A 23,251-nucleotide genomic window follows, 5' to 3' on the forward strand; every position below is an offset into this window, starting at 1 on the left:
CAGGGCAGCAGGAGGGAACAGAATTCTCCCAGCTTCCTCCGCAGGGACCCTGCGCTGCCTCCTCCATGTCTGCATGGCCAGAGCCGAGCGGTGAATAGCCCCTGTGATGATGGAGACACTGAAGCAGAGGCGAGATGGGCTATGTCTGTCCCCATGGAGAGGGGCCCAGGAGGGTCCCTGATGCACAGTCAGGGCCACCCCCCACCCCAGGGTGATCCCCAGCTGTGGTCCTTATGTTTGGTGCTTTCAGGTTTTCCCTCCCAGCTGTCCCCATCATCATCATCTTCGTCCTCAGCACAGCTGCCTCCCCCGCTGCGAGCAGGCAGCTGCCAGCCCCACACAGGCATTAAAGCACCTGTCGCTGACAGACGGGGGGATGCGAGTGCAGCTCTCACCCTGCAGGGTGACCCCAGGGGCTCAGGACCTGTTCCCACCACAGATCACCCTCACCCTGCACCTTCACCTGAGGGAGGAGCCCACAAAACGGGGTGCCCCTTGCAGAACCCTGGTGCTGTGGCCAGTTCGGCCCCACTAGCTGGGAGGAGGACCCTGGTGTCCCGGCTACCTGCAGCATGGCACCATCACACCCCACGCGTTGCTGGTGGCAGGGAGGAGGTGATGGGCCCCCAGGGTCACCCCTGAGCAGTGGGAGGAACATGCGCCCTTGGCCCGGTTGGGCTAATGGTGTCCCGAGCTGCTGGGAGGAAAGCACCGATGCTTGGGTGCTCAGGGGCGTTTTGTTGATGGATGGCTCTGTCCAGGGGGGTTAAAAGCAGGGGGAGCGGAGAGACATCCATAAACAGCTCAAGTTGTGAATGGAGGGAGACGGATTAGGAGCCGGGTGAAAACATGTCACACGGTGGAAAGAAAAATGAGCAGCTGGGCCAGACCAAATTGGTGCCTGATGAAGGACGTGGGGCCTGGTGGAAAAAGGATCCTAGGGCTAGCGGTGCTGCGCGGGGGAGGCTGATGGGGAACAGCTGGAGCTGGGCACGCACATCTGGCGGAACAGGGCGAGGGGAAAGGCGGCGGCACCGATAACCGCTGTGCCTCTGGCCACCACACTCGGGTTGCAGGGCTTGTCCCCCGGATCGGTGCCAGGAGAGGGGCTGATGCTTCTTTTCCAGGTTGATTATGGGGGAGGAGTGGCAGCGCCATGGCCCCGTCCTTCAGCAGGGATTTACTTGTTGGGGTTTGGGCTCCACCATGCCGAGGGGTCCCCAGGTGGAGGAGCCGCTGCCTCTTCTCCATTTGCATACATGTAAATCAACAATCAACATAATGAGGGCAAATGCAAACCAGGCTTTGAGTTTGCAACCAAGTCCTATTTTTAACCTTGGAAAAGGGTTTCGTCAGGAGCCGCAAGCCCGGCACCAGTACCTGTCGCCACGTCCAGCTGCATGGGCGCTCACAGCCATCCCTCGCACAAAGCGCTGCTGACCCCACGGCCACCAGTGGGTCAGCGCTCACCGTGCTCAGCTCCCGGTACCCAAGGAAACAGAAATCTCACGTCTTCGTGGAAAGAATGCCAACACCACATCCCGCCCCAGCTCGTGGGAGCCTTTTTGGTGGCTGTCCCACCCACCAAACCCCGGGTCCTGCTAGAGCTGGGGCTGTGCACCCGGGATAAAGCCCCTGTGCCCCGGCAGTGAAGCCCCGTGCTTAAACGTGAGGGGTATATTTAGACGGCATCAATTTAAGTTCACACATCAACCTTATAAATATGAAAGCCCATCTCAGAGAGATGTTTAAGATACCTCATCAGCCCTTGGAAAATATGCAGGAATATTAATTAGCCAGATTTGGGTATTATCTTGTAATGAATAAATGAAGAGACTCGCTGCCTAAGATGAATCCCTGTCAGCTTATGGTTTTTTCTGTGTTTTTTGGTTTGGTTTGGTTTGCTTGTTTGTTGTTCTGTTTTGTTGTGGGTTTTTTGTGTTGTGTTTTGTAAGAAAAGTGTGTTTCTAAGGTAACTCACTGTGTTTAACGCAAGGCCCACGGGGAGGCTCAGGGATGCGGCCGCGGCTGGGCAGGGTGGGACATTCGTGGTGCCCCTGACCTGGCAGGGCCCCAGTGGCCCGCGGTTCACAGCCCCTGACTTGGTCCCAGCTGGCTGCAGTGCCTCTGGGGACAGCGGAACGGGCAGGGTTGGAGCCCTGCCCTGGCCGCAGCAGCCCCAGGCCCAGGATGGAGGAGGAAAGTGCAGCCTTGGCTCTTTCAAACCTTATTTTTCGCTTCTTCCCCTGTCGCCCTCCTGCTCCGCTCCCCAGGCTGCTTCGCTCCCTCCAGCCGGGCCAGGACAGGAACTTCCCGGTTGCTGTAGAAACCTCGATGAAGGACATGGTTCAAATGAAAAACGCCAAACAAGAAATGGCTTTGTGTGCACCCAGGTGGATGCTTTGCCATGCTGAGATGCAGGGACTTCGGGCCCTTCTTCGGGGGACCTTGTGTGGCTGGGGGGCTGTGGGGCAACAGAGGCTCCCTGCCAGCCCCAAAACCCTGCACTGAGCTGTGACTGGAGGCTGCGCTTCCCCAGGAAAAAGGGTTTTGAAGGTCTCCATCACCCACAGGTGACCAGAGCATCGCTGCACTGCGGGATGCAGCAGCTGATGGGGTTTTGCTATCCCTGCCAGCTCTGGAACCATCTCTGCACCCGACCTTAAAGCTGAAGGACCCCTGGGACCCCAAGGGGTTCAACACCTGGTTTGCAAGGTTTTGGGGTAGCGGAGCAGTTTCCAGCTGCCGGGAAGGGGCTCAGGGTTGAGTGCGGAACAGCCCGGGTGGAGGTGGCTGGGGGTGCACAGGCCTCGATGTCCAGGCTGGGCTGAGCCGAAGGGCCGGGGGGCAGAGCCGTGTCCGTGGGCGCGAGGAGGCGGCTGCGGAGGACGCGGGTGGGACGGAGCAGCCGGCAGCCGCTGCCACCCGGGAAGCGCCGCCGTCCCCGTCCTCGGCCCCGGCGCGTGGCGGCTGGCGGGCCCGGGGCGGCGCGTGGGTGCGGGGCGCTGCCGGCTGCCGGAGCTGCCATTGTTCGCCTTCAATCAAGATGTTTCAGGCAGAATGAAAAGCACCAACTGGGGAAATCATCATCACAAAAAATCTTGCGCCTGCAAAATAGGTCAAGTAAGACTCAAAAGAGAGAGAGTGTCTGATCTGCATTGCAAGGAAGAATAGCAACAGCTGTGATCTCCAGTATATATGGATGGGCCGGGGGGGGATAAATATATATATCTATGCATATGTATAACCGCTTACAGCTGTTGGGCCGTATGTTCATTAGGGCCAACTGTTTTGGAGGCAGAGGGATCAGCGCTAATCGGGAAAGGGAGTTTATCATTACATTCAGAAGCAAAAGTGTCAGAAGCAACTGCGGCCCCCCTGCCCCACAGCCCGCACCAGCTGTGCCGCGCTGAATGTGCTCGATTCAGCGTCCCCCCCTGCCCCCACGGGCCCGCAGGAGCTGCAGCTTCTGCCCTGGCTCTGAAAGCGCCCACAAGCCTCAGCCCAGCACCCTGCCCGGCCCCAGACCCGGGGGCTGCCCCCCGGTGCGCAGGGGTTGCTGTGCCTCAGTTTCCCCATTCCGCCAGACCAGCTCTCCATGACCACGCCACCTTCCTGGCCCCCCCCAGTGTGGCCCCCTCAGTTATCCCTGCCTGGTGCTGGCCTCACAGGTGCTGGCTATAAAAATGAACTCAAAATACATATAAATCCTCCCGTCTGACATCAGGGAGGGTGATGGAGCCGAGGCAGGACAGCTGCTCGGACGCCCCAAGGCGCCGGGCTCTGCCTGGTCGCAGGCACCGCGGTGTCCCAGGCCCACGGGTGATGGTGGCAGCGTGGGGGGACCTGCGCTCCCTGGCAGCGTGCACCTCAGCACCCCCAGCCCCGACAGCTTTCCTGCCAGCCAGAAACACATTGAAACTCGCAGGATCCGGCTCCCATCAGTAGCACAAAATAAAGGTTGCGAAGCCAAGCAGCAAGGACAACGTCTATTTAAAAAACCTGTCATCCAGATGGTTTATTTGCAGGGCGTTCCTACCAGCTCCTAACACAGCTCAGGCTTGGGGCCTTACCTACCCGACAGCTCCCCTTCCTCGCAGGATTATTTATCTGGGGCTGCGTTTGGCTGCCCAGCTGTGCTGCCCACAGCGCTGCGGCTCCGAGCCGCATGGTCACGGCACGTTGCAAGCAGAGGAGCTACTTCCAACCTTTGCTCTTCCGAATGGAGTATTATTTATTTTTTAATTTTCTTTTCCCATTAAGAAGGATATAGATGCTCATCTTGGTCAGCTGGCTGAACAGGAGATGTGGAGGGGCACCCTGCCCGTGCTGCTCCCAGTAAGCCTTTCACGGCTTCCCCCCGTGCAGGCGCAGCCCAACTGCGGTTGTACGGGAGTTTTGCTTCCAGCCGGTGCTGGGAAGGGAAATAAGTGAACAGATTGCAATAAAAAAATCCAACAAGCCCAAATTCAGCCAACTGAGCTCGAAGCTGCAATTTAGCCAGGAGCCAATCACAAGGCTGCGGTGTGAGCTTGTTTCCACTTAAACAAAACAAAATAAAAGAAAATTACAACAGCTCCAGCGCAGCACCTGGGTGGGCGCCCGGCCGGGCGGGCAGCAGGGCTGGGGCGCAGCCCCTCGCCCACGCGTGTCCCAGCAGGGCTGGGGCGCAGCCCCTCGCCCACGCGTGTCCCAGCAGGGCCGGGGGTGCCCGTGCAACAGGCGACAGCTGAGATCTTGGGCTGTGCAGCCCCCGGTGGTTCCTCTGCTCTGATAAAGGCAGCCGGCTAGGGGCTGCGAGGTCGTAAAGAAGAAGGAAATACTGGTCAAAGAGGAACAAAAATCTCAGTGTTTATTTCTCCTTCAGGCTGTGGATTATTATTATTTTCTTTTTTTCCCCTCCCCGCATCCAGTCCACTTGGTTCCTTGTCCTTTCAGGAGCACTAAATTCATCATGTGGATGTAAAGCGGGGCTTGTGCGGGGAAGGGAGCTGTGGTTCGCTCTCGCAGACGCATGCAAGGTCACACGCAGCCTTGCCATAAATTACAGCGTGTCCCACCGTAAACAGCAACAGGAGAGGGGAAGCGCAGCAGCTTCAGGGGCAGGGGCCGCAGGGGCCGATACATAACGGCCTGACAAGTCAAACAACTCTCAGGGTGTTCACTTGCCAGAGAAATATTTTTCACATCCAATCCATTAGGCAAACAAGATGAAAAAGTATTTCCTACTTCGCTGAAAAAATACCAGGATTCAGTATAAAGCATGCCTAAAAAAAAAAAAGGAGAAAAGAAATTAAGTGTGACCATCTATAATGTTATTTTCCAGTGGCTCTGACAGCCTTCCAGGCATCCTGGCTGTGCAGGGAGGGACCTGATGCTTTAAAGAGCTCTAACAGCTTCTTGTTTTTTGGCCCATCCTGGTGTTGCAGGAACAGTAATGAGTCAAATTAGTTGGAAAGAAGCAACCCCAGAATTCGCTTCCCCCTCCAAACTCCACTTCACGGAACCAAACCCAAATCGTTCGCTGCTTTTCTTTTTCCCTTTTCCTGCCAGGTCAGTGGGAACGTGTTTCATGACACGCTTTTCTCTAACCTATGAAACTATTTCTGAACCAAGAAGATCCTCCCCAAGTTTGCCTTTCTCACTGGCTGGCTTTCCTGATGGTTTTGGACAAGTGAAAATCCAAAGGGAAAAGGCTTCTTCCAGCAGTTTCAACCACTTCTAGTGCTGGCGGCCGCCTGTGATGGGGGACGAGAGGGGAGCGGTGGAAGAGCAGCCTCGCAGACTGCCTGGCGGCTCCGTGGGAAGGCACAGTCCTCGCCTGACCGCTGGAAACATGAGCCTGTCGAAGAAAAAAGGATCACTCCCAAACACCAGTTGTCTTTCTACTAAACTTTAATTTCTTTTTTTTTTTGACAATGACATCTAAATTATGTACCGAGTAACAACACAACCAGATATTGCAAATACCCCTTTTTTGGTGAAATTTGAAAAGGGAACATAAAAGAGCGAGCTTGTGTGGACCCAGCCAGCCCAGGGAATGCAACAGCCGCCACCTTTTTACATTTGCAGAAGAGCGAGCCCTGTGGGGCGGGGGGTGGGGAATTTAAGTAGGTTGGTCTCAACCCAGTACACTTAATAATAAAAAAAGTGTGGTGATCAGTTATATTTTCGTCAGAGAAAATAGTCATTAATGTGCAAGAAGCAGTATTGGCAGGGGGACAAACAGGAGAAGGCTGCCCGGGGCTTTGGCAAGCACTCCCCGAGGGCAAGGACAGACACCAGCAGGGCTGCAGCCAGAGGACACGAGTCCCCTCGCGCAGCGCTCGAGGCGGCAGCGGGGCTGGCACCCACATCTCCTCACGTGCCCGTGGAGAATTTCACTTCTCCGTCACGTCTCCCCTCCAGAGAGCACAAAGGGGCAGGAGAGGCGGCCTTCATCTCTTGCAAAGGTAAAACCAGATTTAACCATGTGAAAGTGAAGCAAGGCAAACTCCCCGCGGGAGGGGAATTAACCCCTGCGATAAACTTCTCGAGGTCTGGGGTGGATCTGTCACTTCGAACCTTTAATTCAAGACCGGGTGTCTTCCCGCCAGAGATGTTTTAATTCACCCACACCTCACCGTGCCAGCGGGGTGGCTTTTAATGGGCTGTGTTATGCGGGAAGTCAGGAGACGGGAACATCATGGTCCCTTCTGGCTTCAGAAATCTATGAATCGATGCGACGTGCGGCAGAGCTCCACCCATAGCAATGAGACAGTTTGCATCCCCGAATCTCATTTAACGGAAGGCAAAGCAGATAGCGTCGGAAGGACAAAGCCTTGCGTGTGTGATTACCATAACCCGAACAAGAGCGGAAGGGCCGGCAGAGGGGCAGGGGTTTTGCTGAACGCTGTTTTCGGCTGGCCCCAGCCTGCTTTACAGGTGGTGTTTAGCCAGGTGCAGAGGGCATAGCGGATGTAAATACATTCAGATAAGGAGCAGCAAGTGAACAGAACTTCAAATTCTTTTACATTTTCACCAAGTTGATGCACAGAGAGATGTTCACAACACAAGGAACATTGACAGTCATCACTTCAGGATGTTTTACTTAAGTCATGGTCATTTTAACCTTCCACCTCCATCCTTCCAGGACAGCTTGCTCTGTCACAGTCTTCCTCTCTTACTACCTGTCGCAGGTAAACCAAATTCATCTACTGGATTACGGGTGAAGCTCTGGCTGGTACACATGCACGCAATCAATACGTGTAGCCACACGCAGATGTAAGGAATGAGCCAGCAAACACTTCTGGATCCTGAGTTCAGTAAGGCAATTATTTCTTCCAAGTTGAAGTGATAGGAGAATTGCTATATATTTATTTTACACACATTTCCAAGATTAACCAATGTGAGCCTAAAAAAAATCAAATTACCCTCCTGGATGCTTTTTTTGATCCAGAAAGCTATGTGTGGCACAAGTAGGGTGTCACAAGGTAAAAAATGCCACTGGTAAAAAATGTATGGAGAAGGGAAGCACCCACTCAGCTCCCTTACAAGTGAGAAGGATCAACACGTGGGCCCCCAGGGGGACTTTGCCCTGTCCTGCCTGGACCAGGGGAGGGGTACCCAACCACTGCAGCCCGCACCCGGCACACCGCACGGGCAGCTCCGGAGCTCAGGGGTACCTGCCACACAGCTCTGTCGCTCAGCCGGCGCGAAGCACGCCTGCCAGAAAGGGCTGCAACTCTTTACAGCACTTGCATCATGCAAATGCATTAATCGCAAGGAAAAGATGATGCTAGGATGCATTTCTCCTCCTTGGGCTGACCCAGGAACATGTGTTGGTCAGATTCCCGGGGTTCCTGACAAGCCAATGCAGCTGAGTCGTCACTGAACAAGCTAAGTTTAAATGAACATCTCATCTCATGACTCCTTACTCAAGCCATGGAGCTGTGTCACTTTGTCATTAGAGACTGCTTAACAGCTCGCTTGAGCCGGCTCTTTTCCCCCTCCCAGTTGTCCAGTGCTTAAAGCAAGGCTGTGCTACGCCGGCACACATGTCCTGCCTCAGTGCCAGAGACATGCACTCGGAGGGTGCTGACTCACGGACGCGGGCAGATTAAGGTTGGATTGCTGAAGCTGTTGTTGTCCCAGCTGTCCCTCTGCCCCCAGCCACAGCCGAGACAGCTGAGCTACAACCCCTGAACCGCTACTGCACATCTTGATGTACGGGGGGACCCGGAATCAGCCCCACATGATTTTAATCTGCCAGAGCTGTAACACGTAGGCAGCCAGGGGCTGCTTCACATACAGTGCAGATGTTTCTGCCGTGAGGTGGAGACGTCCAGGGAAGGGAGGAGCAAAGAGCTGGGAGCTCCAGGGGTGTCAGCCGTCTGCCCGGGTCCATGAGTCAACTCGCTGACGCGTGGTAAAGCCACATGCTTTAGTACACGCAGCTTTCCCCGTCCTGCCCGCCGGTCGGTCTCCAAGAGGTGGAAGGGGTAATGCAGTCCCTAGTTATTCTCTGGCCTTTCGCAGGCAGGCAGCAAACAAAGCTGGCAAGCAGGGCAGTGGGATTATTTTACCATCTGTGCATTAGAAGCTGGCCCAGGAGTCACCAAGCTCGCTTCACGCAGGACATGGCTGCTTTGGCGTGCTAATGACTCCTGCTCACTGTCAGTTGGGGCTATATTTGAATTGGGGACGAGGAGGTGGAAAACACATTCTCTTTCCTATTTCAGTGATTGCATCCTTTTAGAGGAAAGCCAGATTGGGGCAGAATGAATCCTCGTTTTACAGAGTGCTTCCCATCTGCCGTTCATCAGCCTCCTCACCCTCCAACAGGGCAACCCGCAGCGGCCCCGGGCTGGGGGGCCCTGGGCAGCCTGCTCGCTGAGGGGCAGCCCCTGGCCCCCCAAGGGCTAGGCAGGGCCTGCCGAGGAACGGGGAGTAGCAGAATATATTTTACATATTTCAAAAAGGAAACCTGGGACCTGGTATCTCATTCTAGAAAGTAATCATGGACTTAATTGCATTTTGCAGCAGAGTTGCCTTAACATCAAGGGAAAATCAACAGGGATTGTTCAACATCAAGACTAATCTCACATACGGAATTTACTGAACGTAGGAACCACGTTTTTTGCTGGCTCAAGGTGAAATGCTGGGCTGAATTCTCCTTCAGCTGCGAGAAAAGCCCTAGGCACGCTCATCCTGCATTATTCCAACTGTAAAGAGCTTCAATTATACACATATAACCCTTTTCTCCCTTCTATGGCGGTGTCGCAATGCAACAGTGCCTCGTTATGATCAAACTCCTCTTTTATGGCTATAGGAATATGTGGAAGTCTTCTACCCTCATTACACAAATGACTCCTTAGCAGCTTTATTTTAAGAAACTACCCACAATCGGTAACATAATCGCATTTTATCTGTCACTGAGGGGAAGCTGCGAATGACACCTGAGTGTGTCCTCAGCAACCGCAAACCTGCACGTATAGGGCAGGTCCTATGCATCTAAGCAACTACAGTAACTCACCACTCCCTCTGCTCCACACTGAATCACAGTCTCGCTTCTGCTTACAAACTTGCTTGCTAATCAGACATTTAATATTATTTATGCATAGGAAGGAAATATATCATTCCTTTATTGGGATTAAAAAATTATACTAAAGAGCAGGTCGAGTTCCAAATCCAGCAGTGGGTTTTAGCCGATGTTGTTCCCTTTTCTTTCTCTCCTTTCTTTTTTTTTTTTTCTTTTAACAGCTGTAGCTGTGCACAGATGGAAAAACATTTGGTCAGAAAGCAGCAAATTAGTGTTTTCAGGCTAGAATTCTGCTCCCACCGCTCCTCCATTTCCATGCAGCTCAGAATGCTTTATTTCTTCTTAGCACTGACATTTTTGCACACCCAATTCATGCCGTCCTTCAGAGAGAGAAAGGTAATGTTAGTCAAGCGACGGGAAAAGGCATCCCCCAATCCTACCCAACCACCCTTCTGCGAGCACCGTGTTCTGCCTCCTCATCTAGCCCCCTCCTGCCTTCTTGTGCCCAAAACCGCCGTGGGTAAAAAAACAAGTGTTTCATTGCTTGGTAGATGTTGTCACACAGAGGTTATTAAATCTTTCATCTGACCATAAAAAGTATCATCGTCTCATCATGTCGCTATGTGTAGGTCCTCTGAGGAAGGATCACTTTGCAGTCGAGGTACGTCAGTGGCAGATGAAGGCTCAGTTCCAGGTGCAGCTACAGATGATTTGTGTAACCTCGGGCAAGTCAACTTGTCTTTGAGACCATGGATTTTAGGGGGCTGTTTGTTATACGGTGAGCTCCCTCTTAAGAATACAGCTCTAATTCTCTACTCAGCTGCAAGCCTTGAAATCCAGATCCATGAAAGCCACTGCAACAACCAGATCTGGACCCTGCTCCCGGTTCCTGAGGGGTCCCACAGGAGCTCAGTGAGAACAGATGTGGCCATGTTTTAAGAGGAGGATATACTCTTCTGAGCATTTCTGTAAAAATATCTGCACGACATCCCTGACCATCACCAGCAGGATGGTAACACTTGTGCTGTGAATATCCAAGTCACAAGTTTATTGCTGAGATCCCAGAATGGGACATGCTATTGAAGGGCAAAGTAACATTTTATCTGCTCCTGTCACTTATCTGTTGTGAGATGCGCAAAACAGAGCACAAGATGCACAATCTCTTCATATTTGTGTCCCATAGCATCTAATACCTCTACCCTGTCTACGAGGTATCTCTGCCAACAGGGCGGCTCAGGGCAGAAAGAAGGCTGGTAGGGTTTCTGGGATGAGAGGACAATGACACATCTTTGTGCTCAGAAATTGGGCAAATGTCACCCTGGAGTTCTGGAAGGGGGGATTTCACTGTATTATGGTCAATGGTAATTTTTGGATCATTAAAACAATAGTGAGACCCTAAAAAAGACCAGAGCCTTTGGGCCGGCACTGCTGCTAGCCCTGTGGTAGCAGTGTCACCAGCTTCCTATGCCCTTGTCCCCAAACTGCCCTAAGGCTCCCAAGGACCCCAGCTGCCCCAAGGACAGGTGGCCAAAGGCATAGCACAGCAGGCCCTTGGGGTGAGCCGAGAGCCACCGCCGTGCCGCCGTGTTGCCCCTCAGCACGAAGGTGGCGGCTGCGTCGGAGGGGAGCTAAAGAGTTAAGAGAGAAGAGAGGGAGTCCTCAGGGCTTAATCAGAAGCAGAGAGGTTCTCACTTGAAAATACCAATTCACCTTGATAGCTGCGCTATGTGACACTTCTTATCTGAAGGGGAGCAGCAACTTCTGAGATCAGCCCTTGTTGCTGCGTTAAATAAAGAATAAGCGAGCCCAGCTTGTGCTGGGGTGCACATGAGGCCCTACACTAATAACACTTCTAACTCTAACCTTGGGGAGGGTTGATGTCTCCAGTTTCATTTATTTATCTCCACAGCAGAGATCAGTGTAAAACAAATTGTCTGAAATCCTCAGAGCAAATGGGAAAAGACGAGAGGTAGATTCATTTTAAGGCCCAATAGCTTTGTGTCTTCCCCTTTCAATAACACTGATAACCTAGGTGTAAAACATGTAATGCCTTAAGCAATCAATAGCGTGGTTTAAAGCTTATCACTTTAGAGAGAGAGGGAGCAAGTGATTCCCAGCATGAGGAATGCCAGGGCTTAACAATGGGGCTAGGAGGAGAGGTGTCAAGCCTTTGGCTCGATTGTGTGCTTTAGAAATCTGCATGATTGCCTGCAAAGAGTAAAAATAAATAAATAACTCAAAAAGCTCCCACAATGATTTCAGCTTCCCCTGCCTCGGAAGCAATAATCACATTTGCACACATCATGGCATACAAGGCAAGCAGAGCTCCTCATTCATTTTGAATGTAGGTTTATTTGCTGAACCAGAACAGCTGAGACAGCTTAAAGTAATAAATATCAGCTGACACCCTCTGCTATTCAGCACAGTAATCCCAGAAACAATGCATCACTGCAAAACAACAAACATGCATCCTATCTTCTACCTGATCTGACCGCAACCTGAATTCACAGTGATTAAAACTCTGCCTGCTGTTCGGGAGCTCGGGAAGGGGAAAGACGGACCGTTTCAGTGCCAGCGCAGCAAGGGTCATAAAGCAGAGTTTATGATGGGATTTACCACGGCTGGGAGCCTGGCTGCATCAAGCATATAACGAGGGCAAAAGAATGACATAGCAAAATGCAAGAGGAAAGGTGAACTCCAAGTGGGCTTGAAATATGTAAGTAGGTCACTGAACTTTTAAAGCAGGAATAGATTTTAAAATCTCTCTTCTGTTATAAGTTAATTGACAGAAAAAAAATCACATTTAATTGTAAATATCTCTCTGTCTGACAGGGATAAAGGGAAAACGAACACGCTCAGCTCTACGTGTGTTGTATCAAAGGAGTATGTGTAAGACACCTTCCTCATTTTCAGCCACATCACCACTACCTCTGGAGCTTCCGGTGCAGCTTCCTCAGGGGGTGTGTGTTCTGCAGCGTCCCCAGATGCTTTGGAGAATAGCAAATACAATGGAAAACAAAAGAAACTAAAAGGTATGTTTGCCGTTTTTCTACCTAAGGTTTGAATCAGGATGGAGCGTTGGTATGATAGAGAAATCCAGGGAAGCTGCTACAAACACAAAGAGCTGCTATGGGGAAGGCACACAAGAAGGAAGAAAAGGTGCTTGAAAGAGTCAGGTCCACAAGGAGTCAACTGTTGTCATCCCTTGTCCCTACACGCTTTGTCCCTACATCTGCATGTTGAAAAGATGGTTCTGTGCAGAAAGTACAATCCCTACAGTAACATTTAGATCTTGATAGATGTCCTTGAGCTGCTTTGTTGAGACATAGAGGCATTGGCAGGTACTCTGAGGATGGAGACGGATACAACATTAGTATTCCAGCCTCAAGTCAACCCTGGGAAAACTTAGCCAGGAAAATATTTCAGATCTTTTAGCTTTGCTTCTCTTAGCTTCTTAACAAGCAGCTAGTAAACTTTACCAAAGCAAAAAGAGAGAGAACTCCAGGGAAGAGGATAATGCTTCTTGCAGAGAAATGCTGCTCGGCACAACCCCGCCTCGCTGCAGTCACATCTGCCGTTGTGCCAAGGGAGTTGTTCTCCAGCGCCCTTTGGGAAAGGACTGGTAGAGCCTTCCCCAGGAGAAAGAAAAAGTCCTGCCTGAGATTAGCCCACTGCTCACTTATTCTCTGCATTATCAGCTTTGCGGCTACGGGAGTGAAGTAATCTGACTTCAAACACAGCGAACAAGTCCTTTCCACCCCATAAAAAGCCTCCCAATTTCTGCTCCCCTGCAAGCCAGGGATCAGGCAAGGCCACAAACTTGTGACCCCTAATGTGACCTTAAGGACAGCAAAGCTTAATCCTTTCATGTAATCCTCTGTCTGCCATAACAAATTGGGTCAGGCAAGTGCAAAATTCTCCATCTCTAGCATTTTTGGTATGCATTATTTTAACTGTCACTTTCTTCTCCCTCTGCACAGCTAGGACTGTGCCTTCGTTATCTGCCATTTCTTTGCACCTCCAGTCATACAGGGTGGCTTTTACAGGCTCCCCCAAGTACATCATCCATTGGTTCTCACACAGATGTGAGCTTTTCTTTTGTCCTCTGAGACCTTGTATCCCTGATGCAGTGCTGTAGACTCCCTCCTTGCCCTGCTTAAAAATCACAACACTTTGCCCTATAATCTGAAATGTGGTCACTTTTCCTTGACCAGCACCAGCTCTGCCTGCCCCAAGAGAGCTACAGTCATCAAAATTGGTTTTAAATCACATTTACAAGTAGCCCCAGAACCTTGCTAAGATGTGGAAGATCCCCATCTAGCCTGCCCTGGTTAAGACAAAACTTCGTTCTGAGGATACAACGTTGCTGGGGGTCCTGTTGTGAATCTTGCCCCTATGAAAGTGCTGACTGGCAGCATCAGCATTAACTGAGGTCTTGGGCTTCATTCTCAACTGGGTTGAAACAGCCAGGGAGGAGAAGGCGGCTCAGCCCCTCCCACAGTCCTTTGGGCCAGACCAGCGCTGGCATAAATCGGAGAAGTTTAGTGGCTACTCTCAGTTTCACTGGCTTTTAATGGTCTCCAGGGGGCCATTATGCTTGGGAGACTCTGGACACAATATGCTGCAGCATCATTCTGGAGATGATTCCTCAGGGCAGGCTGAGCTCCTGCTGCCTTCATCAGAGACTCTTGCTTCAGACAAAAAACAAGCTGCAGAGCACAGACCGGTCCAAAGCCTCAAGTCATGTTTCATTCGCACCCTGGCCCCTAAATAACACCTCCAGCAGAGGAGTCCTGCCTGCTTTCACCCCAGCCAGCCAAGGTGGAATGTACGCAGCTTTACAAGCCAAGGACTACACTTGGAGATCTGGTCACAAAACACAACCGCAAGAGAGACGTTGTGAGGCAACAGTTCCCTTATGTTTTTCTCTGTTGACATCGGTGATCACCTCCCTCGTTTGCTGTCCCCATGCAAGGGTCTTGGTGTAAGCTGGTGCAGGACGTTGCTCCAGAGGCAGAGCCCCAATGGCTGTGGCATGGAGAAAAGGCTTTCCTGCTTTCCCCACTAGGGCTGAAGGATAAAATCTAGATACAAACAGACATTTTGCCTGAAAAAAGCCTTTAAGCGGGAGGGATGCCACTCCTCCCCCACTGGCACCATGAAGTCTGATTAACAAGAGGAGTGCTGCCCGTGGTTACAGTCAGCAGGTAATGAAGTCTTCAGCTGGCATAATGGGGGCTACCAGCTGCCTTCCAGAGAACGCTGCATGGGCTTTCCAGTTAACCCAGTCACCTCTCTTCTGAGCCTGCCCAGGACATGGCTGGGCCCCTTTTCCAGAGTCCCCAATGGTTAATTTGCAAAGGGAAGATGACGATATGGAATCCCTCCTTAATTAACAGTTTTATTAAATAACCCATTTCAAACAATAGTTAACTTCTCTAAATTTATATCATTCTATTAACCATAATCTAATCTCATTAACCTTGAAATCCCCAGTCTTAACTACCCAATTCTATACACCATGGTGCTAGCAGCTAAACTAATTAAGTGACCTTCAAACTATTTGTCCTTCATGTATGTGCATTATTTATCTTTGCTCATTGCTCTTCCTTCAAGCTGTCACAAAAACCTTCCCCTATGAACTCTGTTCCTGCACATGCTCAGTACTAGATACGCCACCACTCTTCCTTTCGAATTCTGTCAGTGACGCCTCCAGTTCTACTCTCGCTAATACGTTCCCTCAGCAGTGACGGTTAGCATGCTTGCTCCTTGGTTTTCATTCTGAATACCTGATGCTTCCATGTCTTCATTTATTTTGCTGTCACTCATTGTCATTTCTTAAAGAAGGCCTTAAAGCAGTGACCTGAGATTTAACTGCACATAGAGAGCTTCCTTTCTGAGCCACTGGTAGAGGTACTGTGTACCATAATCCTCAAAACTACCTTTCTTAATATCAGTCTTTAAACAAGTTCTTCTTTGATTCGCCTGAATTTTGAGCATGTTGACCTCTCTTTAGAGTGAGGACTGAATATGCTGTTTCTTCCCAGGCTGATCCAGCTGCAACCAAAATCCTTTGTTTTAAAAGCCATCTCCCAAACCATTTTGTTCAATGAGCTTCCAAGGGAGAGTTTGGCATTCTTGCTGTCTGATTTGACAGGGCTGGAGTTATGACAGAGGGGAAATGTAGTGGCTCTTCTTCTACAAGTTGTACAGAGTTTGTTGTGACTTCCCTGACCTTCCTGCAGTAATCATTTATGGAATAAGCTGCAGTATTTAGGGCAATGAGACTGCAGTCAACAAAGCAGGACGTTATCTTGCCTACATCTAAATTAATTTGTCTAGATAAGGATGATGAACAAAATATACAGGCCTGCAAATACTTTTATTTAGCTCTTGTCTTCTGAAAGTGAATGCAGCAGCAGATTTAATTTCTCCTGCAGAGAGTACTGGACTGCATATTTTACTGTACTGAATGTATTGGGATGCACCGCACTTCAAGGAGCAGGCACAGTAAGGAGGAGTTATCGAAAAAGAACTGCACAGGTCACTCCAGCGAGTCCACAGACCAGAGCAAGAAGGAGGCATTTGTCAAAGCTCATGAACAGAAAGTGCCACTTTCTATCACTTAGTTCTTCCACATGCAACATGCGTCCCTGAATTTCATCTGCCACTTTACTGTCCCTTCACAGCTGGAGAACTAACTTAGACTTCCATAAACTAGAGGAGGGCCTGGAGGAGGGGAGAAGGTGGCCTATGCTGGCCAGCAACCCTGTGAACTACAGCCTTGCTTTCTTGATCATATTTCTTTAGACTGGAATATACCCTGACACTGTGCAATGCATTTCCTTCTACCACCACCAATTCAAACTAAAGATTAGAGTTGAAGCCTTTCACAAGATTGGCTGCAACATAGTTTAATTTGTATCTCAGCTAACTAAATATAGGCCCTTTGGAGGACATAATCTACTATGTTTAGGTCTAAACATCAGGTTAAGAATTTTAAATCAGAAGAACTGTTGTACTGGCTCGGACCAATGGTCTATCCAAGCCAGCATCCCCTTTCTGGATACCAAGGGAAGGAACATGCAGGAACGGGACCCTCCTTGCTCTGTTCTTTCCTCCCCGTCCATGGCCCAGGGTGTTCCTCATGGAAGAGCTGCCTCCAGATCTCAGGTTAATTGCCTGTGGATCTCTTCTTCAGAAATTCACTTTGTATTTTTCTGAACCAACCGATACCTTTGGTCTCCACATCCTGTGCCAATGAGATCTGCAATTTAATTATATAACTTACAATGAAGCACTTATTTATTTTAAGCTGTTGTCTGACTATTGCATTAGGAATGCCCTTCCTCTAGCAACATGAAAAATAATATATAATCTATCTGACATTTTTATACCTTATTTTATAAATCCTGAACGTTTTCTCACTCTCTGTCCTCTCTCTTCCAAGCTCCAAGTCCTAATCTGTTTATTATCTCTGTGTACAGATGCCACTGTGTGCTACTAATCATTCTCAATAGAGGATTCTCAAATATCTCCTAATTCTGAGCAGATATGTGGACAATATTTTTTATGAAGGTAGTTAAGTGCTAGAAGAGGTTACCTAGAGAGGCTGTGGAATCTCCATGCCTGGATATATTTATAACTTGACTGGACAAGGCCATCAGCAACCTCCTTCAGACTCACAGTTATTCCTGCTTTAAACATGAGGTTGGTCTAAACACCTTCTGAAGACCCTTCAACCTTATTTTTTTGTTGGAATCTATGATTCTACTAAAATCTTTTTAGATGGGGCAAATTAATGTCATGTACAAGGTATGGACCCAACCTGTCTTTATCCTGCTACAAAAGAAATGTTTTCTGGGATGTTTCATGTTGGCTCTCTGATAATTCTCTAGCATTCGATTTTGCTCTCTGGTCTTTGATGAGCACTAAGCTGTTCCCAATGATCTGCTTCTGAGCAATGGCAGCTAATTTCAACTCCATCATTGTGTGTGTATAGTTAGGGTTGTTGTTCCTCATGTGCATTATTTTGCATTTGTCAACACTGAATTTCATCTGCCACTTTACTGCCCACTCAGTGTTGCAGGCTGCTTCTGTGACTCTTCATACTCAGCCTGAGATCTGTCTATCCTGAACAGCTCTGTAGCATTTGCAAATAAGGTTTTACTGAATCTGCAATGAAGATAGATGTCTTCACCATTCTGTTTCTTTAAATATCAGCGAAGAGAGTACTCCCAACTGCTCGGATTGTGAGCACTGCAAATATTTCATTCATTCAGGAAAGCCTAAGAGTGAACTACACAAGCCAAGGTCCCATTTACATCACAAAGAGCTTCTGTACTGCAGGAACTGGCTACAGTGCAGGAGCCCAAAACATAGCTTTTACAGTTCAGCACAGGAACACCGCTCAGCCCCCTCGGTGGGTTTTTGGTGCCCCACATGCTGCCATTAGGAGCAGTCTTTGCCCCACGTGCAACTCTAGCATTTCCTTGGATCAGAAAAATCGAACAGTTTCTATCTGGCACCTGGATTGAGCAAAATGTCAAACGACATTAGTAGCGAAGGTAAATCAGATTTCTAAAGTGCATACTTGCAACAGTCAAAGGGGTTAATAGTAAAAGACGATTTGTTTTGTGAAAATGATTAACTTGACAGCAGTCTCTTTAGAATAAATCAATATCTTCGTTTGACCCAGCCAGGGGGTCCTGGATGGGGAGGTGATCGCTCTCCCCTTTCCTGGGGATGGAGCAATCCCAAGGGCCCACAGCTCCCCCTCCCCTTTGCACAGGTGAGGAGACACGTGCCCCCTGTGTTCTGTGCTGCAAGGGTTTGGCCGTGCTGACCCTCCTTTGTGAAGCAGCCGGTCCAGCCCCACCCTGCAGATGAACAGACAACTCTCTCACAGATGGCCTGCTGGCACAGCAAGCCTTCTGCAGAGCCTCACCTGCACTCCCTCTCCTGAGAGAGCTGAACAAGACTGGATCTGCCAGACTCTGTCCCGGATTGTGTGTAGGTTCAGTCCCTCGGCAATCTCCGAAGCAGGGGCAGCCGTCAGCAAATCCTGCTTGTTAGCAAATATGAGCACGGGGACTCCACTAAGCTTTTCTTCGTCCAAAAGCTCAGCCAGCTCCTATATCATTTACAAGGGAGTTGGGGGGGAGTAAGATGGAGAGACGGAAGGGAAGAAAACCTTCAACCACCAGCGGTTGTCTCTAATTAGAAATATATTTAGGGCAAATGCTGGAAGAGTGTGTTCCATTGAAACCTAGATCTTATTATAAGAGAGCAAAAATGTATACAATCATCCCTGCCCAAGGTTCAAAAGCTATTTCTTCCAATTACAGGTTACAAAAATCTTCAAAATCTTGGTCTGAAATTAGCAGTTGCCTTAAAGGCTACAACTCCGTGTTTTACCAGTCCCTGCTCCCAGGAGACCAAAACTGATGAAACAGCAAAAAACCATGTAAATTGGCAGTATGAGGCATCTGTCCTAAGTTATTGCCTGACTGGCATTTGTACCTGAGCAGCTGTTGACACCAGCCCCAATACCTTAGCTAATAACGAGTTTCAGGGTTTTGTTCCAGGTTTTATACACTCCAATTTGAGCTGGAGAGGACTTTTTTATTTCTCCCCAGAAATCGAAATCTTCCTCCCACAAGAAAGTGCTGATGCTTCTGAAGGCATTGCCTAGCTGAAGACAAGCTAGATCAACTTTACTAGCTGGATTTTGGCTCCATATGCACAGCACACATTGGGTGGCATCTTGAGAAATGGGTTTGTTCATTCAAAACTGGGTGACTCAAAGAGATTCTTTTAATAGCCCAAATTGGAGTCTGCAGTGGATCAGCAATGGCTGAAATACTTCATGTCTAGTGTTGTGCAATGGCCTCATGCGAAACATGCACACAGTCTTAAGTCACTTCCCTATGTGAACATACGACAAACCCAGCAGAACTTGAACCTGTAGGGACTGCTGGCAGATAGATGAGTTCATGAGATTTTTGTGGGCTCCTTATTCAGCTGGAAAGGTCTCATGCTCTCAGATACTGTCCTAACAACTTTCATTCACTGGCTAGAAACTTGTGGATTAAATGAGTGCATTTGGGGAGATGCTAAACTGCAGCAGAAATCTGACTCCATCCCCCCAAAAGCAATGTTTGGTTTGGAAACCAGGACGAGAGAATGGAGTTACAGAGTTGGCTGAAAATTTTTCAACAAAATAGGTCTTTCATCTGACATGGCTTATTTATTGAAACCAAAAGTGTTTGCGGAAATCTGAGGGGTCCAGGCTGACGCCACCTGACTCGGGCAATTACTTTAAGCTTCTGCTTCTTCTCACTCTCTTTTGTCCAGTGAATATTTCATTACTGATATAAAATGAAATAGCTTAAGCAGGACAAAGATTCTCCCCACCCCTAGAACAACCAACAGTTCTGCTGTCAGGGTGTGCCCATGATACGTGAGAGGTGAAAGATGAAGTGCCTCCTTCAAATTAAGCAAGAACAGAGGGCTTTAAACTAAATCTCCTATTTCTGAGGGGTAAGTCTGTTGCTTGCTATTTTGGGACACTGTCACTTTCTGAATTTCAGAAAATACAGTTCAAAAGTCCTATTTTTGTTCCACCATAGAACATAAAATGTTACAAAATGGAAATCTTATTTTCTGGCCAGTCCTAGTTACAAAGTTCTTAGCTTTCTATTTTTTTTTCAGTTACATCCAAAAGACAATCAAGTCAATATGATTTCCATTTCAACTTCATAAATAAGAAAACAGGATTCCTCAGGGTCTTGGCTTGGCAAGGTTTAAAGGACTTAGGGAAGTTTCTGCTTTCAGCATTGGGCTCTTTTTGCTATTATTGTATAACTGTAATGAAAAACGTTCTATTTAAACGGAATTAGGCTACCTATTTTCCTTGTTTCACATCTACCAAAATAATCTGCATTGATGTTGAAAGGCAAGTCTCTCTTGAAATGCAAATTTCCCTCATAAACAACAAAATCATCTTCCTAACTTTTGTGAGCAAGGGGCACTGAAAAGCACTGAGTTACTTCAAAGGAAGCTGGGCATAAGTAACTTACCTGACCTGTTTCTTCAAACCTCTTCCTATCTGCGCTGTCAATGACATAGATCTGAAAAAGAAATGAGAGGAAAAGTTACTATTCCCAGGAGACACTCTCCTACAATATCACATGCTTAAGGGAGCTGAGCCTAATAATAACACTTTTGGGCATAAAAATCCCTGGTATTATGTATAGCAAATGTTGACAAAACTTCATGACGTTCGGAAAGGAGAGGAACTACCTCTTTTAAAGCTGGGGGGCTGAACAGCCATGTGGGTTGGATCAGAAAGGAGCTGGGGGCAGTACCGGGGATGTTCTTACCATCTCCACAGCATCTGTTATCTGAAGGGAACAGGAGACTGCCTGGTATCTTTTCACATGACCAGCTTACAAGCCGAAGCTGAGCACAGGAGAGCAAAACCTGGAGAACCAGACAAGATCTTTCACCCCAGCCACCAGTGTGAGCACTGCACTGGTGTGACTGTGCCATGCTGCCCTCTAGCAGGATGCGTCACCTCCTCAAGAAGCCACCAAGGTACACAGTGGTACTCAGGGGACAGGTGAATACATTGGGGACATTGAGTTCCTCTCCATCAGGTGGTTGGGGACGAGGGCAAGAGACTCCATGTTCAGCCGCCAGTTTGTCCACTAGGATGATGAAGACAGGGAGCAGCTGGCTCACAAACACTGACAGCAGAGGCCTGCCACCCTTTCAGGGCCGGACACCACATCTCATGGTCCATGAGGAGGTCCAAACCGGACACCTGTTTCCTGGTATGGAGAAGGGTGGATTCCCCAGCCCACAGGTTCCCTGCCCAGGGAGGCGGTCTCTACCTCTCCAAGCAGCATGGCACATGCAGATATCTGTAAGTGCAAACAGATAGGTCTCTAGGTCTGCTCAGGCTAAAACACTCCTCAAAGGCCTGCCTAAATATGTAATTAGTAAGTCCAGCCACTCTCCTTGCCTCCAGCAATGCTATTGCAGTTCAGAGTGCACAGGTATCAAGCCACATTTAAAGAAACAGAGAACCTCAGTATAACAGTCAGGCAAGAGAAGCCTGGCATTCCTTTTTTGTTGCTTGATACAGAAAGGGTTTTGAAGGAGAAGGGCACTGGGACAGGAGACAGGGACAGGACTGGTGACAAACATTGAGAATTTTGCTTCCAGTCCGTGCCATCCCTTATCAGCAGTGATTGAAGCTCCTAGCATGTCATCTGCATGTTCTTTGGTGGCTTCCAGGGAGCAAGTGTCAGCCTGGTCTTCAGGGAATAGATGAGCACAGCACCCCACCATCAAGATAAATAGCATCCTTGCAGGCAGCCTCAGCATCAGACTCCACGCTTCCAGGATAATTTCGACCAAATAGTAGGGGGAGGGAAGATCTCTAGCAGCAATATCTAACTGTAGGCACTTCCTTAATGAGCAGTGTTAGAGTTGTTTGAAATGGGACCAAACATGCAGCAGGAGAATCTGCATGCCAGGCCTGAAGAGGTAATCCAGCAGCCTCACAGACCTCTCTGCTGATCACTTGGGGTCTCTGGTCCTCCCGGGGCCGCGCTGATGCGCACTGACAGCGGCTGGGGGACACGCAGCAGGGCAGGACGCAGCTGCGCAGGGATGCGTCAGCAGGGCACGCACTTGGTGCCACGTGACGGAGAAAGGCCCATGGGCACGGCGTGACACACAGCCGCTCCCCACGATGTGATCCCAGGCACGTGCACCAATACTGTATCAGCTACGCCTGTGCTCTCTGCCCCTGCCAAGCATCCACCCCCATGCACCCCATTTGGCATAGTAAATACAGACCAAAAGAAAGGAAGAAGCTGCAGGGCTGACAGTTGTGCTCTGGGCTGAAACTGGCTTGTCATCTGTCCTCTTTTGAGATATCTCAGGGGAAGCTTAGCAACACATGAACGCAATAGCTCAGCGCTACTTCTCAACTGAACGGCGGCACCTCCCATATTACGGCATTTCTCTAACTGGCAAGGAAGAGAGCTGAGTCCCAACCAGTCAGGCTTTCTCCTGCACAGCTCCATTCTGTGCTAGGGAGCTATTTTGCAAGATGAGAATTGGAGACAACAGTGCTCGGGGCAAAAGCCACAAAAGCACAGCACCGCGAAGGTAAAGTATGTGCAGAGTGCCTACTTCCAAACCAGAAAGCACTGTGCCAAATAGCTGCAGGTGCCTGTCTGAATATGCAATCAGCCAGATATCCACACCTTATTTGCCTGGGTTAAGCTTCCAAATATCACAGATGTGTGATGCAAGACCAAACTCTCATTCAAAGGCACCTGCATGGATTTGAATTTGCAATCACTTCCTGCTTTTTAATACCCTTTAGAGGGTCCTTTCTGCTTTGTGCAGCATAGTTTAGGAAAACACAGAAGCAGTGGGTCCTGGGAACTGCCGCATATCTCATCTCCACCTTCCTTCTAAGGCCAGGGCCACACAAGAGCCTGTTTCTGGCTGTGGTGCTCAGTAGCACAGCTCACCAGTCTGAACAGCCATTGAGTACACTGTGCTGGAGAAATGGAGCCCAAGAAAAAAACTCCCATAAAGTTGGGTGCCTCCTCTGAGAAACAGGCCAAAACAAAACATGAAGTGGGCTGGGCAGAAAGTGCAAGTGGTAGGACTGGATGAAGAAATATAATATGAAGGATACTTAGG

The 23,251-nt window shown here is 49.2% G+C and overlaps 1 protein-coding gene across 5 annotated transcripts in view; it reads right to left on the reverse strand.

Annotated features, from left to right (window-relative positions):
- Positions 1-4,743: 4,743 nt before the first annotated feature.
- The window catches only part of ARL3 (ARF like GTPase 3), a 31,529-nt gene continuing 13,021 nt past the window's right edge, over positions 4,744-23,251 (reverse strand). The window contains exons 4-7 of one of the 5 annotated variants that reach the window (XM_080347428.1): positions 20,602-20,652; positions 18,468-18,584; positions 5,646-9,900; positions 5,229-5,267 (exon numbers count right to left, since the gene is read on the reverse strand). In XM_080347428.1, coding sequence (XP_080203554.1) covers positions 9,853-9,900; positions 18,468-18,584; positions 20,602-20,652 — 216 coding nt within the window. In that variant the 3' untranslated portion in view covers positions 5,229-5,267; positions 5,646-9,852. Of the gene's footprint in view, positions 5,268-5,645; positions 9,901-11,531; positions 16,788-18,467; positions 18,654-20,601; positions 20,653-23,251 lie in introns of those variants that run through there. The other 4 variants (XM_080347425.1, XM_080347426.1, XM_080347427.1 and 1 more) reach the window with 4 other exon arrangements.

The sequence above is a fragment of the Nesoenas mayeri genome (genome assembly GCF_963082525.1).
Source record: "Nesoenas mayeri genome assembly, chromosome: 7".
NCBI classification, from domain to species: domain Eukaryota; kingdom Metazoa; phylum Chordata; class Aves; order Columbiformes; family Columbidae; genus Nesoenas; species Nesoenas mayeri.